A 20,567-nucleotide genomic window follows, 5' to 3' on the forward strand; every position below is an offset into this window, starting at 1 on the left:
AGGGGTGGTAAAAGCAGAGCTCGAGCTCCTCCCACTATACAGCACTTTTTTCTCTCATTTCTATAAGCTGTGGAAGCAGTTTTTACGGCTGCTGTGACACTCGAGTGAGACAATTGAAATCCAAAAAATGGTATAAGGAAATAATCGAGGACAGGTGTTACAAGTTCATGGAGAGAATGATGCAACAGCCACAAATCAGATGTCCACATGACATTGCAAGGGTGACAAGAAAATATGCTTCACTTTTACTCGATTAGGTAGTGGTATACGTAGACAGGTCTTGCAACTGTAAATTAAATTAATAAAACTGTGAATCTGATTTTAATTGGATTGAACATGAGAGTCCATGCATGACGCTTTCATGCACTAGAATTATTATTGTTAAGTACTCTGTAATTCGTGTATACAGTACAATACTGCATTTCCAGTTCATTTTAGTGCCAGTGCAGACATACCACCGCTCATCTTTTCGGCATGCTACCTTTAATAACCATACCCCGAGCTTAGCAACACAGTTACACACAGCTGTTGCTGTAGGGTTTAGAGAAGCAAGCAGTTGCCACTGAGGGTTAAATATTGTTGACTTCTAGACTATGTATCGTTCGACAAGGGAATGTCACTTCGTGTTCTTTTTTTATTTTTATGCAGCAGTATTTTATGTGTGTAATTACACTTTGAGACTCTCGAGGGATGCTGGAAAGTGAATTATTCTAACCACCTAGCAACAGAAAGTTAAACTATTTTTTTAGTGATGAATTTAAAAAATAAAAACAAAACCGTTGAAGTTAGTTTGTGGTATACTTCTGATGAACTACCTGTCTAGTAGTGTACTGAGACAACGAGGCATGCAAATTGTCCAACTAAAGTATTTCTCGACTGTTTTTAAAAAGAACCATCTTGTTAAAACCTCAGCAAAAAACTGTAGTTTTCTGGAGCGATGATTGGTTTGGGAGCAGGTGTGGTAAAAAAGGAAATGGGTTGAAGTCACTTCCTTTATGCCCTGTTTGCCGCCGGAAACTCTGAGCGTTTATAGCAACGGCGAGAGACGAGACGGGCTGATGGGAGTGAAGTCAGGGAACGCAGATACATTTCAAGCTGGTCTGCGTAGTAACTGGGAAGAAAATCGTAACCTATTGATAGAAATTTGTACTTCATGTTTTTAGTTTGTCATTGTAAAACGGTGTTGTAGGTTTCTCAGTGATGCAGTTTTAATTATAGTTTGTATTATTATTATTAATCACATCTGCCAGCACTACAGCACACGTAGGGAGAGGCAAGTGTCGTTTCAGGCCGCTGGAAGAGGCAGACAGTAGAAAACAGCCTCTTAATTTATCAGACTATTTGAGGGATTTTGAGAGGAACTGGATTCATATCTTAGTTTGTGTAAACAAGTGAGTTGGGGCAGGGGCCTGCAGAACGTTCAGTGCCTGGTGTTGCAGCTGCCATAGACATGTTAACAGCTGGATGCCGGTAAGGACACACTACATTTTTTTTGACATACCTGTAGTATATTTAATTTTTTTTTTTCCTTAAAAATCGAAAGTGCTGTGCAAGATGTTCAGAATGGGGGGCGGGACTGAAAACATTTAGTTAGGGTTGACTGCGAGTAAGTTACTGTATAATTCCTCATGCGGCAGTCTCTGTGCTAAGCAATTAATGCTTGCTTGTTATGCATTTAACATTTTCATTTTTCATGTACTGCACTTACTCTCCTTGGAATATTTATCCAGCGTTCTCCTCAAAGTTGCTTTATTTTAATATATATATATATATATATATATATATATATATATATATATATATATATATATATAATATGGACAAAACCCATGTTATTGTCTTAAATAAGTTTCATTCGTTTTTTATGTATTTTAATTCACCCGTTTCTTTAAGTTGTGAATGTAGGAAGTTCTTACATTATGTAAACTTGGGTACTTGTGTTGCAGTCTGGACAGCTCATTCCCAAGTTAAAGATCCTCCTGTGAGATTTTTTACTTTACAAAATCTGTAAGGTGTGTCAACCTGGTAATGACATCAGATATTTTTGCATATAAAAGTATGTGTCTTAAAAAAATGTATGAGACTCCAAATGCAATTTCAATTGGCTTGTATTTCCTTATATACTTGTACAATTCCATGTAATTGTATAAGCTAAATTCCTGTAACTTTAGAAGGCAAAGTGTCCAGCACTTAATGCTATTGGTGTCCTGATTCTGAAATTGGAGGTGTTGGCTCTGGCTGTTCTATAAAACTATACAATGTGCAATGTTTTTCATTGTTGTTGAGGTGATGTGTTGCTATTTAGTGCTTCAGGTCTTGGTAAATGGGGCGAGGCAATTTTATTATTGTCAAAGAGCAGGTAATATATCAAATAATTGTTAGGTTTAAAAATGGAAACTAGGAAGTCTAAAAACCTGCGAAGTACAACTTTTAAGAAATGGTATATCGACATATCTATCAATTAACAGCATTTAACGGCTTGGTAAAAGCTTTAAAAATGCTTGGGTGTAAAAGATTAATTTTAGAAAACATTGAAATACTGCAACCTTTCAATGCCCTGATCCTGAAGATGAAGATTGTTCTGCAGTTGCAGTAGAGCTACTTTAGTTAAAAGGGTTTCTAGCGCATGAGCAACATCATCTGGATTTGTCTGCAGGGAAGGCATGTCATGCTATACTGTTGTTGGACTGTAGTGTAAGACCAGATAATCCTGAAACAATGGGCTACAGTATTTGGTGTAGCTGCTCAGGTACTGTATTCTGTTACCATTCACAGAAGAAGCCTATACAGTACTGTGCATACAAGGAGATTGCGAATCCTTTTGCAACTCGGCCTCCCTCTCTGTAGACTCCAATCAATCTATATTCTTTCAGGGCTGTTTTAAAAATAGCTCAGGGTTCTTTTGAACAGTACAAGTAAAGGTTACTGTGCTAGCCTGTTCTTCAGGCAGTAATGGAAACAACACTTCCAGTAAAAAACAGTATACCATTCAAGGCATTCCTAGGGCCCACTCACACTTGGTTCATTTGGACATTTGTCACTCAGCAGCAAATGCACGCATCCACACAGCAGATGGCTACTCTGTCACAAGTATTAATACCCTATATCTTTCTAAACAAAGGGATTTAGGGGAGCTCCCTAATAAAAGCTGAATCTCAAAACAATAATTGTGTGAATATAGTAATTGTTACAGCTGTGTAATAGTATTATTCAACATTTTACGTATCCACCTTTACTGTGGTCCCACCACAGTCGGATACGCAACGGATTACTGTACTTCCAGGCCTTGAATTTAATTTTTGTGTGCGGGGGGGATTTCCCCACTATGTTGCATCCAGTGGGGGGGATTCCAAAATTTTAGGCGGGAATGGCAAAAAAAACAACACTTTTGCATATAAAAAAAAAAACTACCGCATACACACACTTTTAAACAAGCCAGGTAGGTGGTTGTAACGGTGCCTGAATACTATGTGTGTAACCTTCGAGTTTTAAGAGTTAAAGTGAAAGTCGCCGCTTGCAAAACAACATCTAGATAGACTTAATATCGTAGTTTTTTCAAAACTGTTTACTTACTGCAGTGTACTGAGTGTCTATAATGCTTAAAGATAGCGGCCGAGAATCACGTGCGAGAAAATAAAGTCTCGGGGCACTATTTTTATTTATTTTATTTATTTATTTATTTATTTATTTATTTATTTATTTATATCCAGCACTACTCAGAATGCGGCTCATAGTGCTTTCGTCACTGACACCCACTTCCTTAGAGATTGTTGTAGCATTTCAGGCCTTCTAAATTTGGTGAAAAATACAGTAGCTTGGTGTCTTAAAATATGTCTGCGGGATTTTCCCGCACTGAAAGTTGCAGATATGCGGGAGCAATTTGGAAAATGCACGATTCCCGGGATCCCACGCTGAAATTTAAGCCCTGAATTCTATAGGGTGATGCAAAACTTTTGGCCATAGCTGTATGCTGTATGCTTTGTTTTATTCTACACGATTTTGCATAAGTACTTGGATAATGGCTGGCTGATGATTACAGTGCCTCTTGTTCTGTACATTGCACTTGGAAAAGTGATCTAGATTCTGTCTGATGTCACTCATCTCTCCATTACTATGGTGTATTATCAGTAGTTCCTGTCTGCTGACACGGTGTGTCTGTGAAACTTTCATGCTCCATCTCTCTGTCTAGGTTGGTGGATACTTAGGCTCTTAAATGCTTTTTTACAAGCTGTCTTTCTTCTTCTTTGAGTAAATGTTAACTTTTTCATGTACTGCCCCACGGTTTTGATATTCCTCTCTTTTACCAATAAAATAAAAATAAAACAATACTTTTAATTAAATATACTGTACTTGCTTCATTACATTTTATATATATATATATATATATATATATATATATATATATATATATATATATATAAAAAATATGGCTTGTATGTTTCCATGGTAGCATAGGAGATTACAGCGGTTCCACACCTTAGGGGTGAGTTGTAAATCATTATTCAGGAACTTTTATAAATGTGTTTGTTTGTTTTGTTTTATTCATAACTTGCAGCAATTTATTCAAGTAATTTCTAAGGCATCTGGCAGACTGTGCTAGTTACAACAAGGAAACATTTAAGGGACAGGTATTTCTTTAAGGTGGTGTGGTTCAGCACCAGTAGTGGGTTCAGAGTAAGCCAATTTATTTTTAAATCCTTCATTTTTTAATTTGAATAAGATCAAATACCATGAAGTCTGAATCATCAGATTATTCAAAACCAGACGATTTTATGAAAAATACTGAATTACAGCTCGAGCCAAAAATGTGTAAAGGCCGGGACAAACAGGCATGGCACCGCTGGGCATTTTCGTGGTGCAATGCTGCTGGTCCGCACCCTGGCACACATGAGCGGAATGCACTCCGCGACGGACTAGAAAAATTGAATGGTACAGTACAGTAGTTGTCAGTGCCAGACCGTCGACTATGTACTCGTTCATAATTTACATGTATGGCCATCACCTAGTATTTCATGTTAGATTTTGAAATATCTGGAATTTTTGGACTACAAAACGATATGTAATTCAATATGTTAACGTAACATTCTTTATTCAATAGGGTGTGATTCAAAACTTTTAGCCATAGCTGTAATACCCCCCATATAATCGACTAAATAAAAACACTGGTTTGTTTATCAAAGTTGTTTTTCTGCCATCTATATGCAGGTGTATGAAATGAGCGATCAACGTGGCAAAGAAACATACAATACATTGCTGACAGCAAGTAGCCAAGAAGATATATCATTCTACAGAGTTTTCCTGATTTTAAAGAAACCTCCTCAATTAAATTAATAGATATGTGTTAGTGTCTGACTTCTTCTAAAACCAGATGTACTGGTGCTACAGTGCACATCTGCCAAGATTTTGAGATTAAATTAAGGTGAGTAACTATTTTGTGTTTTTTACAGGTAGTGTTAAAGTACTTCCCACAAACATCAAGTGAAGAAACCCATCCTTGCCAAGGCCTGCCGGTGAGAGAAACTTGAAGCTTGCAGTCATGCTGGAGGAGGATATGGAGGTGGCCATCAAGGTGGTGGTTGTAGGGAACGGAGCTGTTGGGAAATCCAGTATGATACAACGCTATTGTAAGGGCATTTTCACAAAAGATTACAAGAAGACCATTGGAGTGGATTTTCTTGAAAGGCAAATTCTGTAAGTAAATTAATTCTGATGAGGTTTATCCTAACAAAATGTAGTTGAAATACCTATGATACAAAATGTATTTCATATATATATATATATATATAGACAGATAGACAGACACTGTGGGGAAGCTTTAAAAAAAAAAAAAAAAAGGCCAAGGAGATGCTCAGATATATAGTGAAAATTGTTGAATTTAAATCAAGGTAAGTAATGTTAAAACTTTACAATGTGTTAGTAGACCTCATCTAGAATATTGTGTTCAGTTCTGGTCACCTCGCTACAAAAAGGATATTGCTGCTCAATAAAGAGTGCAAAGAAGAGTGACCAGAATTATTCCGGATTTAAAAGGCATGTCCTATGCAGACAGACTAAAAAAATAAATAAATAATCTATTCAGTCTTGAACGAAGAAGACTACACAGCGATCCGATTCAAGCATTCGAAATTCTAAAAGGTATTGACAATGTCGACCCAAGGGACTTTTTCGACCTGAAAAAAGAAACAAGGACCAGGGGTCACAAATGGAGATTAGATGAAGGGGCATTCAGAACAGAACATAGGAGTCTCTTTTTTTACACAGAGAATCTGGAACCAACTCCCCATTAATGTTGTTGAAGCTGACAACCTGGGATGAGATTCTGGGATCAATAAGCTACTAGCAACCAAACGAGCAAGATGGGCATAATGCCCTCCTCTCATTTGTAAACTTTTTAATTATGTTCTTAGATATTGACAGCAATACATAGTACACATGAGGAAGCTCTAGAGAGTCAAGGGGTTGGGAGCGGATGATCTGTTGTTGCTTTTCAGCTGTGATTTACAAAATAGTTTCCTGCTTCATAGCTTGTACTCCAATGTTTCTTGACAGATTTATAAAGTGGTTGTGCTGTCTAAGTCTCCTTTATCATTTACAGTAGATACATGGAAAAACTGACTAGAAAAAATCCCTTCAAGTACATGTATTCATTTAAAAAATGGATTGTTTGATAAAAACTTAAAAACTAATGGTATTATGATTTCTGTATACCCAATAATGGACACTAACTCTATAGATCTATCAAGATCTATTTACGTACTTGTGTCTGAGCCTGCAGTATCGTAAGCATTGCTTCTGTAAGTACAAACCTTTTCCAGTTCAAGCTAGACTTGTCTCAAATTAAATGTCATCTCCAACACTTTTATCCAGTTTTAATTTGACTATTTAAGAGTAAAAATTGAACCTTTACTATATTCTTGTAAGATTTTGGAATTCAGTGTAAAGTGATGGCTCTGTTTGTCTGTAATTTTTTTACTTAAACACTGAACCACCACCAGCAACTACAGTAAGCATCCCCATATGGTTTTAATTATGGCTGGGTTAATGTGTTGGTGATTGGTCTTTGATTTTTTAACCTTCGTGTCTAGTTCAGATACACAGTTACTCTCTTTTGATATGGCAGTCTTCCAGCCAGATTGATGCATTTAACCTATATTTTTGTGTCTGGCTTTAGTGTGTCAGCTTTAACAATTACTTTTCCAAATAGTCTTCTATATCAGTGGTTCTCAAACTCAGGGCTGGTGATTCCTAGGGATAAGCACAGTATTGTCTCCCAAAAGACTGTGACAAAGTTCAATTTATTTAGATAAACACCACTGTTAGGTTCTTGGGCTTATGTAGAATGTAACACTTAGTATCTTGGCATCAACTCTATCATACATTTTTATAATCTTCATTCCCAAGGCCTGCACTGACTAAATATACCCACAGACAAAAAAAAGGGGAAGATTGTAAGGATAACAAAATGTCCCATTTCTGCGGATCAGGTGGGGGTCCACAGAGATGCCTAATGTCGTAGGGGGCAACAATTCAAGAACGTATACAATATACTGTAAATTTGTGTCTGACAAGTTGTTTGAACACAAACTAAGAATTGCATTACAACAGATTAAATTGGCTTTCTCTGCCACAGTGATTGCCGACTGTACAAATAGAGCAGTCCATGCTGTAGCCAAAAATAACTTCAATTCAGAAAAAAAACTTTAGACTATTCACAAATCCTTTTTGTTCATCTTGAATAGGCTACAGGAAAAAAGAAAAGTTATCCGAGGGCATAGCCAAAAGATTTTATACCATATCCACATAGCATTGAAAACACTATTGCTGGAGGAAAGGCAAATTCCATCGGGAAATGTCACAGAAAACCGGACTTGCAAAGCAAGAAATAAAAAATGAAAGCAACAGTGTCAGCAAGCTTCAAATAAATGTACCCATAAAAACAAGAACATATTGGTTTCAATTTCTTACAGAGCTGAATTGCAGGATAATCCAAGCCAGTAACTATCGGTGATTAAAATTTAAAAAAAAAAAAAGATGTGAAGGTTATCTGACATCCCAAGCATCAAAATCTGCATAAAATATTCCTGTAAAGTAGTTCCAGAATCCAAAATAAACCTGCTGGGATTACTGCAGTCGGGCCCCCAAACATATACACTGAGCCCAGACATCTGCTGTTGGTTTGAGTGTCCTGTGAGAATTCTTTGAATAAACACAGCCTCTATCAGGGCGGAGGGTGTTCAGATATTTATCATAGTTTCATAACTGCATAAACTAAATCTTGGTTTTCCTTCCAACTTCTAAGCATTCTCATTCCCCAAAATACTCGCACATTTTGCAGTTTATATCGCATCTCTGCTCTGCTTTTACTTTCTATTAACACACTGTATCTCTGTTCCCCGCCCTGTTGCATAAATCCTCCAGTGACTTTTATTCAATCATTTCGGCCACATGAAACACACGATGAGCAAGCAAACTGAATTTTAGTTGACAATAATACAGTAGACACACACATCAAGATAGTTCTTTTAAATAATTTGCTTTCAGGAGAGAATTGTCTTTTTTGGATGATTGAAGTACTGTACTACATCATGTTCTGGAGGCACAAATTGTTCAGTAGTGTTTAAGCTTTTACAGTGGCTGTAACAAAGGTATCACGCACACCATACTGTATATATGACTGGGAATGAGTCTAAAACAGCATACAATCTACATTCAGTGGAGAACAGAAGGTATTTCAAAGCAGACTCATTTAGAGCACATTGTTTAACAACACTCCCTCTGGTGGTAGAATTAACTAAGTTACATATTCATCCATGCATATGCATAGATTCAGGTACAGGACTTATTGTCACAGTATGAGAGACTAAACAAGAGAATTAATACATTTAAATGAAGTACATTATACAACAAAACTTTGATTTGGAAATTCAATGCCTGTATAAAGGACATCCTCCGTCATCATGCATTGATTTGGTTTATTAAAAATGTATAAATTAATACAATACATACTTTTTTAATAAAACTTGAGAATATTTAGAAGCCTTTTTAAATGCACAAATATGCAAAAAGGCTGCATTAGGTGTAGACCATGTTTCAAGCCCTCTGAAGCATGTTAATTAGAATGCACTAGTTAATCAGATTACCACATTACAGATTCTGCAAACTAAATGAGCATAGGCAGACAGATTGGATCCAACACTATTCAAGCTGGTCAGTTTTGGTACAACCTTTTATTGGGTATTTCTGCTGTGTGTTTACAGAGTTAACGATGAAGACGTCCGGTTGATGCTGTGGGACACTGCAGGGCAAGAGGAGTTTGATGCAATAACAAAGGCCTATTATAGAGGTAGGTTTGCATGAGATTCAAAAGCAGTTATATTTAGAAGCACACAGCCTCCAACACCGCTGCTTTTAAGTGATAAATCCGAGTATGTGGGCAGTCTATTTAATGAACTTGTTTTGCAGTAAAAGTCTACCCAAAGCATACAATGAAAAAACTTTCAGATTTAAATTACGGATAAAGATTGATGTTTCAGTAAGTGCAGTCATAGATTTACACAGATTTAAGGTGTTTAATAAAAGTCATGAATTTAAAAAAATGTATAGATATACTGATGCACAAAAGAAACGCAACACTTGGATTTAATCAAATATTTTAAACATAGATATCAAACAGTCACAGAAAATGTTAACAAAACTAAAGATCAAAGTTTTCAGTATGAAATGTGATGCACTGTCAAAATGGAAAGATTACAAAGTTAGTATCGGGTATGACCTCCCTGAGCATTAACGCAATCCTGGCAGCGTTGACACATAGACCTGATCAGCCTCTGGATAGACTGCTGTGGGATGTTCCGCCACTCTTCCTGTGCAGCTGCAGCCAGCTAGTTAAGGTTGGTTGGTCGCGGTTGTCTCCTGTGGATGGCACGGGTGATTTCGTCCCACAGATGTTCTGTTGGACTCGAGTCAGGAGAAAAAGCTCGCCACGGCAAGACCTCGACATTGTTTTCTTGAAGTCATGCAATTGTAATCCTAGCACTGTGTGGTCTTGCATTGTCCTGCTGGAAAATCGACACTTCCAGATTGGCTTGCAGGAACGGAAAAACTGTTGCCTCAAGGACTTTGTCAATGTATCGCTGAGCAATAAGGTTGCCACCAATATGCACCAAAGGCGTTCTTGTGTTTAAAGGAGATTCCTCCCCACAACATCACACTTCCACATACCCACCGACTGGCTTGAGCAACGCAACAGTCAGCGTAACACCACAACGTCTCCACACACGTTGTCTTCCGTCAGGTCTGACAAGGGCAAAACGCCATTCATCGGTGAATAAAACACTCCACCACTCTCTGCCGCCACCTCAGATGTTCTCTGGCCCACAGAAGACAGAGATTTATTTAGTCTCTCAGCTGTCAACATGTTACCCCTGAACGGCCTCCGAGCATGCAAATCATTTTCATGCGGACGGCGAGCTACAGTCATTCTGCTGATGCACTGGTTATTTCTACCTAGAATTTCTTGTGTTTTAGCCACTGCAGTCTGAAAACGATTACGCAGATAGATCAGTCGGATGTGACGGTCCTTGGGCCAGTGTGGTGACCCTCTGCCTTCCAGGTTGTGGCCTGTCCCTCAGAGCCAGTTTTCTGGTTTTCTCTGGATTAGTCTGCCGATTGTTGAAGCAGAACATCGCATTCTCCGGGCAACTTCTCTGATAGGCCGCCTTCAATCATGCCGATAGCTACCAGGCGATCCTCATTACTGAAGCGGGGCATGATCGTATCTTTTGCTGTTCTTGCATTAATTAAAATCATGTCTTTTCGAATGGCTATTGAGCACCTGGTGTTTTTATGAAATCACATGACTTGTTAGTCCAAGAAACAATACTACTCAAACAATCAACAAACCTATCTGCTCACTATTTAAAATGTAAATAACATTATGTATGTGCCCAATGAGCTATTGATGTAAAACTTAGACTGTTGTGTTTTTATTGTGCATCAGTGTAAATATATGTTACACTCAGTCAGGATTAGTTCAGTGACTGACAAAAATAACCATTTAGCCATTTGAGCATTGACAAATTATAAAATAACTAAATGAGGTTATTTCAGTGTTTGCGCAAATTATTTTACAGACAGTACTGCACCTGTGGAATAAAGATGGAGCACAAGGAGGTTAAGTGACTTGCTCAGGGTCACACAGTGAGTCATTCAGTGATAGAGGTGGGATTTGAAACGGTGACCTTCTGGTTACAAGCCCAGGACTTTAACCACTGGACCACACTGCCTCATTAGTTCAATCAAATTAGATACATATGAAATAAACTATAATGAGAGCTCATTAAAAAATAAATAAAATGTAATCACAATTTAGATTTAGAAACCTACAAATCACTGTATTCTTATTCGGTTTTGCAAGGCTTGCTGCTGTGGCATTTAGAATTGCACTGAACGCCTTTACGCACACAGAGGCACTTCTTTGTTTGACAAAACTTGTTGCACTTGCAAGAAATTAATCCATGCATAGCCCCAGAATCAGCTGCTGCTGTACGAAGAGAGTTTATTTTCTTGAGTATTTTGTCCAAAGTGAGGAATTAACTATTGGACAGTTAAAATTTCTCTTTACTCAAAGACCGAAGAAGCTGTGTCTTCTGTATTTCGTTCCCTGCTTGTTTGGTATTTTACATTTTGCAATTTGAGCAAAATAATTTGCTCAAACACTGAAATAACCTTTCATTTCGTTCTTTGATAATTTGTCGATGCTCAATTGCGAAATGGTTAATTTTGTCGGTCTTGTTTTTTTTTTTTTTAAACTTGATTCATAATAAAATCTTGTAATGCTTTTTTTGCTAAAAAAGTTGTAAAATCTTTTAGATGCTGTCATGACAAGTTCTAATTTGTTAATTGTGAGTGTTTGGTTTGCAGTCCACCTGAGTTAAGGTTGTGTTTTCTATATCTAAGGTGCGCAGGCCTGCGTTCTAGTGTTCTCTACCACTGACAGGGATTCCTTTGAAGCGATCCCCAGCTGGAGAGAAAAGGTGGAAGCTGAAGTAGGAGACATCCCAACAGTTCTAGTGCAGAATAAAATTGATCTGCTAGATAACTCCGTAATAAAAAAGTAAGACAAGTCAAATAGGACTTCCTTTATTGACAAGTGCCCCGTTAATCCAATTCTGTAAGCAAGGAATTGCAAAACTAGCCCTTGTTCAAGACCAAAACATTTGAAGTTACATTTGATTTCATCTGAGGTAGTACTTTGATTTTAGTTTTGATTTTAGAAGGTGTGATACTGGCATCTGTCCTTGCTATTGCAACACTTTTTAGTAGTTTATTTACACCCCCCCCCCCCCCCACACACACTTGGATTATATTACTCTTCTAGTGTAATTTTTAAAAACAGGAGTTTATTAAAAATCTCACGTTTCCTCCAGTTTTTTTTTTTTTAAGATTGTGTCCATATAGGTGTTTTTTGCATTTTGTTGAAAGGTTAGCAGTTGTTAAAGGCTTAAATGGTACAGTATTCCCCTATTTTTACCTTTTCAATTAATCTTTTTTTTTGTATTCCATTTTCTTTTATATACACCATTTCTACAAAACCAATTTGCAGTGAGGAAGCAGAAGGTTTAGCAAAGAAGCTAAAATTAAGATTTTATCGTGCGTCTGTAAAAGAGGACCTGAATGTAAATGAAGGTAAGCCAGGTCAAGTATGGAATAAACTGGTAGGGGGAAATCTGGGTTTCTTTTTCATTCAAAACCTGATTTTAATAACTGCAATACTTTTTCTTCTTTCTTATTCTAGTATTTAAGTATCTAGCTGATAAATACCTTCTGAGGCTCAAGCAACAAACCGCAGAGGAACCAGAACTAGTTCATACAACCAGCAATAAAATTGGTAAGAACCTTTCTTCTATAAGTAATTTTACATAAGGCTAAGATTATGCCTACACTATTACTGATATAAAAAAATCCTACATAGATTATGAGGGTTCATTAATTTGTTTAATACTAGAACAACCAAAAAATCTGCCTACCTAAGCCACTTTTACACTGGCTCTCCTACTCGGGTCACAATCCCACGTAGTGTGAAACCATGTACCCAGGTCTGCAGCGACACACGCCAGGTTTTGGGTCGACATGCTTTGACCCAGTCACGCCTGCATGAAGGTTTCATGTACGCAAGGGATGAAGACACATTTGCTCTAATCAACATTTGGGCTGACGATTCAATCCAGAGAAGCTTGGATGGAAGTGTCCGTAACAAGCTGCTCTAGGGCATTTTGTTTGCGCATTGTGTACTTGGCTTCTGTCACCCAGGTCGACCCTGCTTCTTCAAAAAGCAGTGTGAAATTGCGTAGCCAACCCACATGCCAGTGTGAAAGGGGCTGTAGGAGGACCGACAGGTCATTTTGACCCCTGCTGTGTTTTTCTGTGTATTGTTGCCCGTGGTGTGATTTTTAAAACACCATTATCATTTATGACAATATAATTTTCTACTATTGACATTGCCTCTTCTGAAAATCAATTATTTTAGGACAAAAGAAGACTGTTGTAGTAGTATTTATTTTTGTATTCAAAACATGTACATTTACCAAATCATTGTGTATTTTACTCTTACATTCAACTATAACTGTCATATGAACCACAAATGGGTTTCTTGCACTGAATGCATGGGTTAATTGGAATAAGAATTGCTAGAAATTCTGAGAATCACTGTAGGAAATATCAGCATCATCTAAATCACTTTTCCTAAACTTGTGTTGTATTAAGACTTTTTCGTCTATCACTTAATCACTGAAAAAAACAATAGCTGCATTCAAAGGAAAATGCCATTTTCAAATTCAAAGGCAAGAATACTACGAAGGGTCAAAATGACCCCTTGGTCCTTCCAGGTAGGTGTGTGTGTTGCTTCCAGAAAATAGACAAAGTGCTTTGTGTGTAATCTCATACAAGACTATAAGCTGAAGAAAAATGTACCAGAGTAGCAGGATTTAAGTTTTGTGGATTTCATCAATATATTCTTGTAAACCTACCTGTATTTCCCGATCGCTTCAAACGTTGTCAAACACAGTTAACACTAGAACCGCAATGCCGGTCAATCAGACCGGTTTAGGGTTGAACATTTTAAATAACTCTGCATTAGTGAATCTCATGCGCATGTCCATTCTTGACTTTTTATTAATTATGAGTTAACCCTTTGCAGTCCATTTATTAAGTGTGTGTCAGTCGCGTCAGGTCCAATTTATTTTCACACACTCAGTTAATTTTAGACGCGCTGTTTAAAAGTATTTTTTTCCACAGTCAAACGGGTTTAAAAGGGCCTGCATATCAACAAAGTACTCACTAGGCATCTCCAGCCCCGCCCCACCCTTTCGTTCGCTATATAATAATAATAGTCGTACATACCGATCATTCATCTCCTGATCACTCGTTTTATCACCAAACGCCTCAATAATGCGATCTAAGTCATTATTTTATTACTATAACATCTCAAAGGGGCTCCCGAGTGGCACATCCAGTAAAGGCGCTCCTCGCAGGATGTGCCCTATAGCCTGGAGATCGCAGGTTCGAGTCCAGGCTATGTCACAGCCGACCGTGACCGAGAGTTCCTAGGGGGCGGCGTACAATTGGCTGAGCGCTGCCCGGGTAGGGAGGGCTTAGGTCGGCAGGGGAATCCACGGCTCACCGCGCATCAGCGACCCCTGTGGCCGATAGGGCGCCTGTGGCTCTGCAGCGGAGCCACCAGATCTGTGTTGTCCTCCGGCACTATAGGTCTGGTGGCATTGCTGTGGACCTGAAGTGCGAAAAATGACGGCTTGGAAGGAGCACGTTTCGGAGGATGCGTGTTCCAGCCTCCGTTTCCTGAGTCGGCGGGGGGGTTGCGAGCGGTGAGCCGGGGATACAGATACTAATTGGGCATGCTAAACTGGGGTGAAAACCGGGGTAAAAATAATTGGCGACAACTAAATTTTTTAAATTAAAAAAAAAAAAAATATATATATATATATAACATCTCAAAGAAGCTCTGCAAATGTCCGTGATATTCTCTGAGCGCTGATGCACTAGCAGCCAGCTTGTTTCCTTATGGCCGCCGTTATCTGATGCCAGGGGCAAGTATGACTATTCATGAGTTACGCTTTTTTTTCGGTTTGTCTCTGCTCCTGTTGCTCCCACTCGGCCATTGAATGGTTTTCTCAGTTTTTTCCGGACAAAAAAAGACTAGAAACCCGTTTTTTGTGTCTTTTTGATGATGTCCGATATTGGACCGGATAGGAATAATTGCAACCGCAAAGGGTTAAATAACCAGACAATGTTTGAGCAGGAGATTTGCAAAAATGAGTTATAAAAATGAACCCCCGCACCAGTCAATTAGACCAGTACATTTTTAAACAGCTTCGATAAAATGAAAGACAAACTGTTGGTTGCAACTCAAAAGTTTTATTCATGAACATCGTATAAAACATTTCAATAGCAGAAACATTGTATTTAAATGGAAAATGTAATCTAAAAGGCTTTGTTTTCAGAATAAGTGCATGTGTGGCATGACTTGAAATGAAAAACTGTAATGAAATAAACATTTCAAAAGAAACTATTGCGTAAACAGGTGTAAAATGGTATATGTTCATGTAAAATTGTAAAACCGAAATAATTATTTACAAAAAATACAACATCAATTACCTTTGTGTGGTGAATGCGCTTTGAGTGACACCGAGTTCAATGGAGCTTGTATTTCATGGCAGATTTCTAATTTGTACAGTCCACACAGAAAACACACTTATCCACCTTTGCTGTGCATTTACCACAAACTGGCCTTTCACAATGGGCGCAGTCATCCACAGTTTTATTTTCATTGCAGTTAGCAACCTGGCACTTTCCTCTTCTGTGTGCCAGTGGGTGCAGCTCTGGTTGAATGTTGTGGGGCATTTGCTAGCTGGTTTGCCCGTCTCAGGTCAAGATGTTTCTGCCGAAGCTCCGTGGCTAGCTGCAAGATTCATTCCCTCCTGCTGATGTTGTTCCTGGTGCTTTTCCTTGTACAAAATAAAAGCATTTATGGCTGCCAGGTCCAACACATTGTAGAACACAGCAGCAGGACACATTTCATCCTTTCCCGGGTATGGGAAACCATTCACCAGGTATTTGGAATCCATGTCTATTGCCAGCCAAAACTTGATTAAAAGATTATCAGGTTTGTTGGCCATGTACTGGGTATAGCAACAGCATGCTTTTGTTGGAAACGACTGCTCATCCACGGTGATGTTCGGTCCAGGTTTGTAGTACACAATGCTGTTTCCGATGAAGCCATTCCAAATCTCAGATACCAGGGCAAATTTATCAGTGTCAAGGCAGGCTGCTCTTGTTGCTCTCGAATCAAAGCGGAGGAACCTCAGAATTTTATGAAAGCGATTCCTTGAAAAAGGGAATAGCCCACTGTTGTGACCAATAGCTCTCCACAAACTGGCTTTTGCCCCCATACGCACCGCACACATACAGGATTGCAATAAGTTAGTGCTGGGACAAATACACGATATTTTTGACATGTATTCGGATACAAAAATTGCACTTATTTACCAGCTCACGAGAATTTGCACAACAGTTTCAAAAAATGGCAAATGAAAAAGAGCTCTGTGTGATATGTGAGATTTAATATATGCATAAAAAAAAACACAATCAACACAGCAGCTCTTGAGCCTATATTAAAGTTTTAGACACAAAAAGTAAACAAACCAGATTATGCGCATGCACCATTAGTGATCTCAATGGAAAGCCATCTGGGACAAAAATGCATTGCGTTGCTTAAGCGTGAGCTAGAATCTCATGGGACTTTGTGCCTGTTCGGCCCTGTTTCAGGTATGCCTGCTGGCAATTCTGTTGCACCGTCCACACTTTCACTGTCAGAACTGCTCATTTCATGAAACCAGGAATGGTCGCTGTCGTTGTCACTGATATTCCCTGCATCTGAGTCCTCTGCTGCCACATCTTGGAGCATTTCGATCACCTGCTGCCTTGTCATCATTCTTCTCTGTGCCATTTCGATTGTCTGATTACTCTCCGTCACTGTAAGTGTATGAATGAACTGCAGTGCTATATACAGCAGGAATAGACTCATGTCTCTCTTGCAGGGTTTTCATACAGGCTACAGGAGGTACAATAGGCGCCAACATACCGGAAGTAGTGTTATATTTTCTTTGTTAGTATTTAAAAAAAAAAAAAAAAAAGTTTCGGTTTTACAGTTCTGTATGTACATATACCTGTTTACACACTAGTTTCTTTTGAAATGTTTGTTTTATTATAGTTCATTTTTTGTAGTTGTGATGTATGTGCTAATATTGAAAATAAAGCCTTTTGTTTAATTTGCCATTTAAATACAGTGTTTCTGCTGTTGAAATGTTTGATATGATGTTCATGAATAACGTTTGAGTTATGTCCGATAGTTTGTCTTTCATTTTCATAACGAAGCTGTTTAAAAGTGTTCCGGTCTAATTGACCAGCACGGCGGTTTTAGTGTTTTAAAGCATTAAGGGTTTGTTTTTTTGTTGTTGTTTTTTTTCAAAACCTTTCTGAAAGCAAATACCAAAAATGTTTTACAAGTTACAAAACTATCAAGGAACCACCTGTGTGCAATAGTAACACAAAAAAAAAATATTATTTTGGTAAATGAATGATCCAATATGAAAGTCTTTTCTTTTCTAACAGGAGTCTTTAATACAGCTGGTGGAAGTCACTCTGGTCAGAATTCTAGCAATCATAATGGTGGAGAAGTCATCAATCTTCGACCAAATAAACAGAGGACCAAGAAAAACAAAAGCCCATTCGGCAGTTGCAGCATTCCGTAGAAGTTGCTTCTCAGTTCTACCCCTTTGTTTAGGATTGTGCAGTCGTTCAAACCATCAATGGATAGTCTCCAAGCTGCTTTGTGGGTGAACAGATCTTTAGATTGGGCAAAATGACTTTGTTTCGCATTTATTGCTGCAAGACTTCACTAGCTTTAAATGTAACCCCCCACCATTCCCAGGTGATGCTTGCTGAAAAATAAGCTATAGCTGCACCATTGTCTCTTGTAAGTGCGAACGGAAAACACATTTTATATATTTTTTTAATGATCAACATTCCATACTGTTGCTGAATATAAAATATACAATATACAAGCACTTGTAATAACAGTATATATTTATATATAACATTATTGAAAGATATAACTTCTGACAACTGAATGGCATACCGCTACATAAAAAACTTTAACTAAAATACCATTTGTGCATCTTACTGTGTAGCTGCACAATATATCTGTTTGATAGAGGTATGCATTAAGACCGTTTTGGTTTTGCACATTCCTTTAATGAAGTTGTTTAAATCTTTTGATATTCCATGGGTAGACATTACCATATACAATTTTACTGTTAACATTAAGAAGCTCAAATGCTGTTGGTATGTGTTTTGAAATGTTTACATGTACTGTGCTAAATGAATATAGGTTAATATATGAAAGTATAGCTTTGGAAATTATATGGTGCCAAATCATTCTAACAATTATTGCCTTCCTTTTAACCAGAATGTTTTAAATTGTGTGTACTTTTCTGCTAACATTTCCAATTTACTTGTAGATTGATCTCAACGATGTTTTAGGAGTCTGACATGCAATTTGCCTGTTTTTGTTCACATTGGTTGGAATTGCACTGGTAAGCTAACAATCCCAAGGTTGTATTTATTCAACTGTAAAACCAGATGCAAGACAAGTTGTGCACTTGCATCTGAAATTCAGTAATGGTTGTTAGGTTAAAAGTACATAGTCACATAATTGTATGTATCTTTTATAGTTCTAATTGGGTTTTTTTTTCTGCAATTGTGTCCTTTTTTTTTATTTAAACACTAATAACTGGATATGTCATGAGGTACAGTGCTTAACAACATTGGAATTTGGATTAAAGCATTAAAGAATTATCTGAAATCGACTCTGCCCTGCATGAAGTCCAACAGTATCATGTGTTTTATTTGGGTTTTTTTTTCCATTCAAAAGTAGTATTAAACTTTAGGGAGGCAAAATCACCAGGGATTGTTTCTCCTCATAATGCTACAGTAGACCCTACCAGCCAGGCACCCAGTGGGCAGACACCTGTAGAGCTCCAGGGGCCGGTAGGTCGCTAATATCTGCTCTTGAGTTCCTGGGTGTAAAAGAGGACGTCCACTGACTTGGTTTTCTTGAGCTGTGTGACGGAATTGCTGCAGTGAGGGTGAAAAAAATAATTGGACATTCTAAATGGGGAGAAAATCTGGGGCAAAATAATTGGGCACTCGAAATTAAAAATAAAATAAAATGAATAATAATAATTTGTAAAAGGTGTTTAGGGGCAAAATTCGAACTACATTAGTATGGGTAATACAGTTCTGCCTGCCTTACCGAAATTTAGATTATTTTTTATCTTGCACTTTGTTGGTACACTGCCAGTTGGTTTGGGATAAGAAGCCTATTACAACTGGTGACTGTTGTGAGTAACTGCTCTTTACTCTAGTGTAGATCCATTATAACCAAAACCAGAGACCATAACAATAGACACTAGTAGAATGGAAGCTCCAACCTCCATCAGACACTATAGAAACTAAATACTAACTGGAACCATAACTAAAACAAAGTTGAAGAATAATAATGTAGGATGGGGTTAGGCAGTTGTCACATGTTGGGTTTTGTATTAATAACCTAACTGCGCATCTACAAACCTTTAGAAAAACAAATGTCTAAGGATTTTCTATTATGGGGCATGTTGGAGACCTGCTGTTTTGGGTGGCAAAGGAGTTTTAGACAGTGTAGTCTTTGTATTCATTGAGTGTTAAGGCAGAGATCACTGTATACATAGAGTATATCTAGAAATAGCAAACTGGGGCATAATGTATATACTGTATAAAAATGATTGTGATGTCTATTTATTATATGACTTACTGCATGATCTACCTTAAAGTTGGACTTGGTTGTCTTGTGTTTAAGTCTATGGTCTGCCTAGTAAAATCTTACTGACCTGGCATCAATCTGACCTGGCATCATCAAATTAAAGCCTTCTTCCGGCTTTATTATTTGAAATGTATTGTTTTATAATGTGGCTTGAAAATTTTTGAAAATTTGCAACAAATAAAATAAATTCAGGTTTAACGTTGCCTTGTTTAACTGCTAATCATAGACCAACCATAGTCCACTGTGTGCTAGCAAAGACCTGGATGTAACATGCTAATTTTACTAATATTCAGTCATTTCAAGCTCATACCAATTTTGATAAACATATATGAACTTTGACAAAAACATTGTATTTTCCTAAAAAGAAAATAATAATGTTTGTTTTTATGAAGATGTTTCATAAAAAAGTGCTTGGTTATTTTTAGGAACATTATTGATGTATCATTTGAAGGTGAATGCAAGTTTGGATGGTTTTTATTTTGTTGCTCAATATTCTTTTACATTGCTTTCTGTCTTTTTAAACTGCAGATATATATCCAGCTTTGGGATGTGCCATGATAAATCACATCAGCCTTATTTTTTTCTGTATGATGGTTGTGAAGTAATTAATAAATGATAAAATTGGTCTGAA

The 20,567-nt window shown here is 37.6% G+C and overlaps 1 protein-coding gene across 2 annotated transcripts; it reads left to right on the plus strand.

Moving 5' to 3' along the window:
* The first annotated feature begins 53 nt into the window (after nt 1–53).
* LOC117411172 (ras-related protein Rab-23) lies at nt 54–20,567 on the plus strand. Of its 2 annotated transcripts, none has more exons than XM_034018413.3 (7): nt 54–221; nt 5,448–5,691; nt 9,258–9,343; nt 11,959–12,115; nt 12,605–12,687; nt 12,797–12,889; nt 17,689–20,567. In XM_034018413.3, exons 2-7 carry the CDS (start codon nt 5,537–5,539, stop codon nt 17,826–17,828), a joined length of 714 nt encoding a protein of 237 aa, XP_033874304.1. In that variant the 5' UTR covers nt 54–221; nt 5,448–5,536; the 3' UTR covers nt 17,829–20,567. The 2 variants fall into 2 exon arrangements, with proteins under 2 accessions (XP_033874304.1, XP_033874302.1); XM_034018411.3 differs by lacking the exon at nt 54–221 and adding an exon at nt 992–1,470.

The sequence above is a fragment of the Acipenser ruthenus genome, chromosome 6 (genome assembly GCF_902713425.1).
Source record: "Acipenser ruthenus chromosome 6, fAciRut3.2 maternal haplotype, whole genome shotgun sequence".
NCBI lineage: Eukaryota > Metazoa > Chordata > Actinopteri > Acipenseriformes > Acipenseridae > Acipenser > Acipenser ruthenus.

Coding starts and splice junctions, on each gene's coding strand:
- LOC117411172 (XM_034018413.3), top strand. CDS start 5,537: ATGCTGGAGGAGGATATGGAGGTGGCCATCAAGGTGGTGGTTGTAGGG. Junction 5,692..9,257: donor TTTCTTGAAAGGCAAATTCT/GTAAGTAAATTA, acceptor GTGTGTTTACAG/AGTTAACGATGAAGACGTCC. Junction 12,688..12,796: donor GGACCTGAATGTAAATGAAG/GTAAGCCAGGTC, acceptor TTCTTATTCTAG/TATTTAAGTATCTAGCTGAT.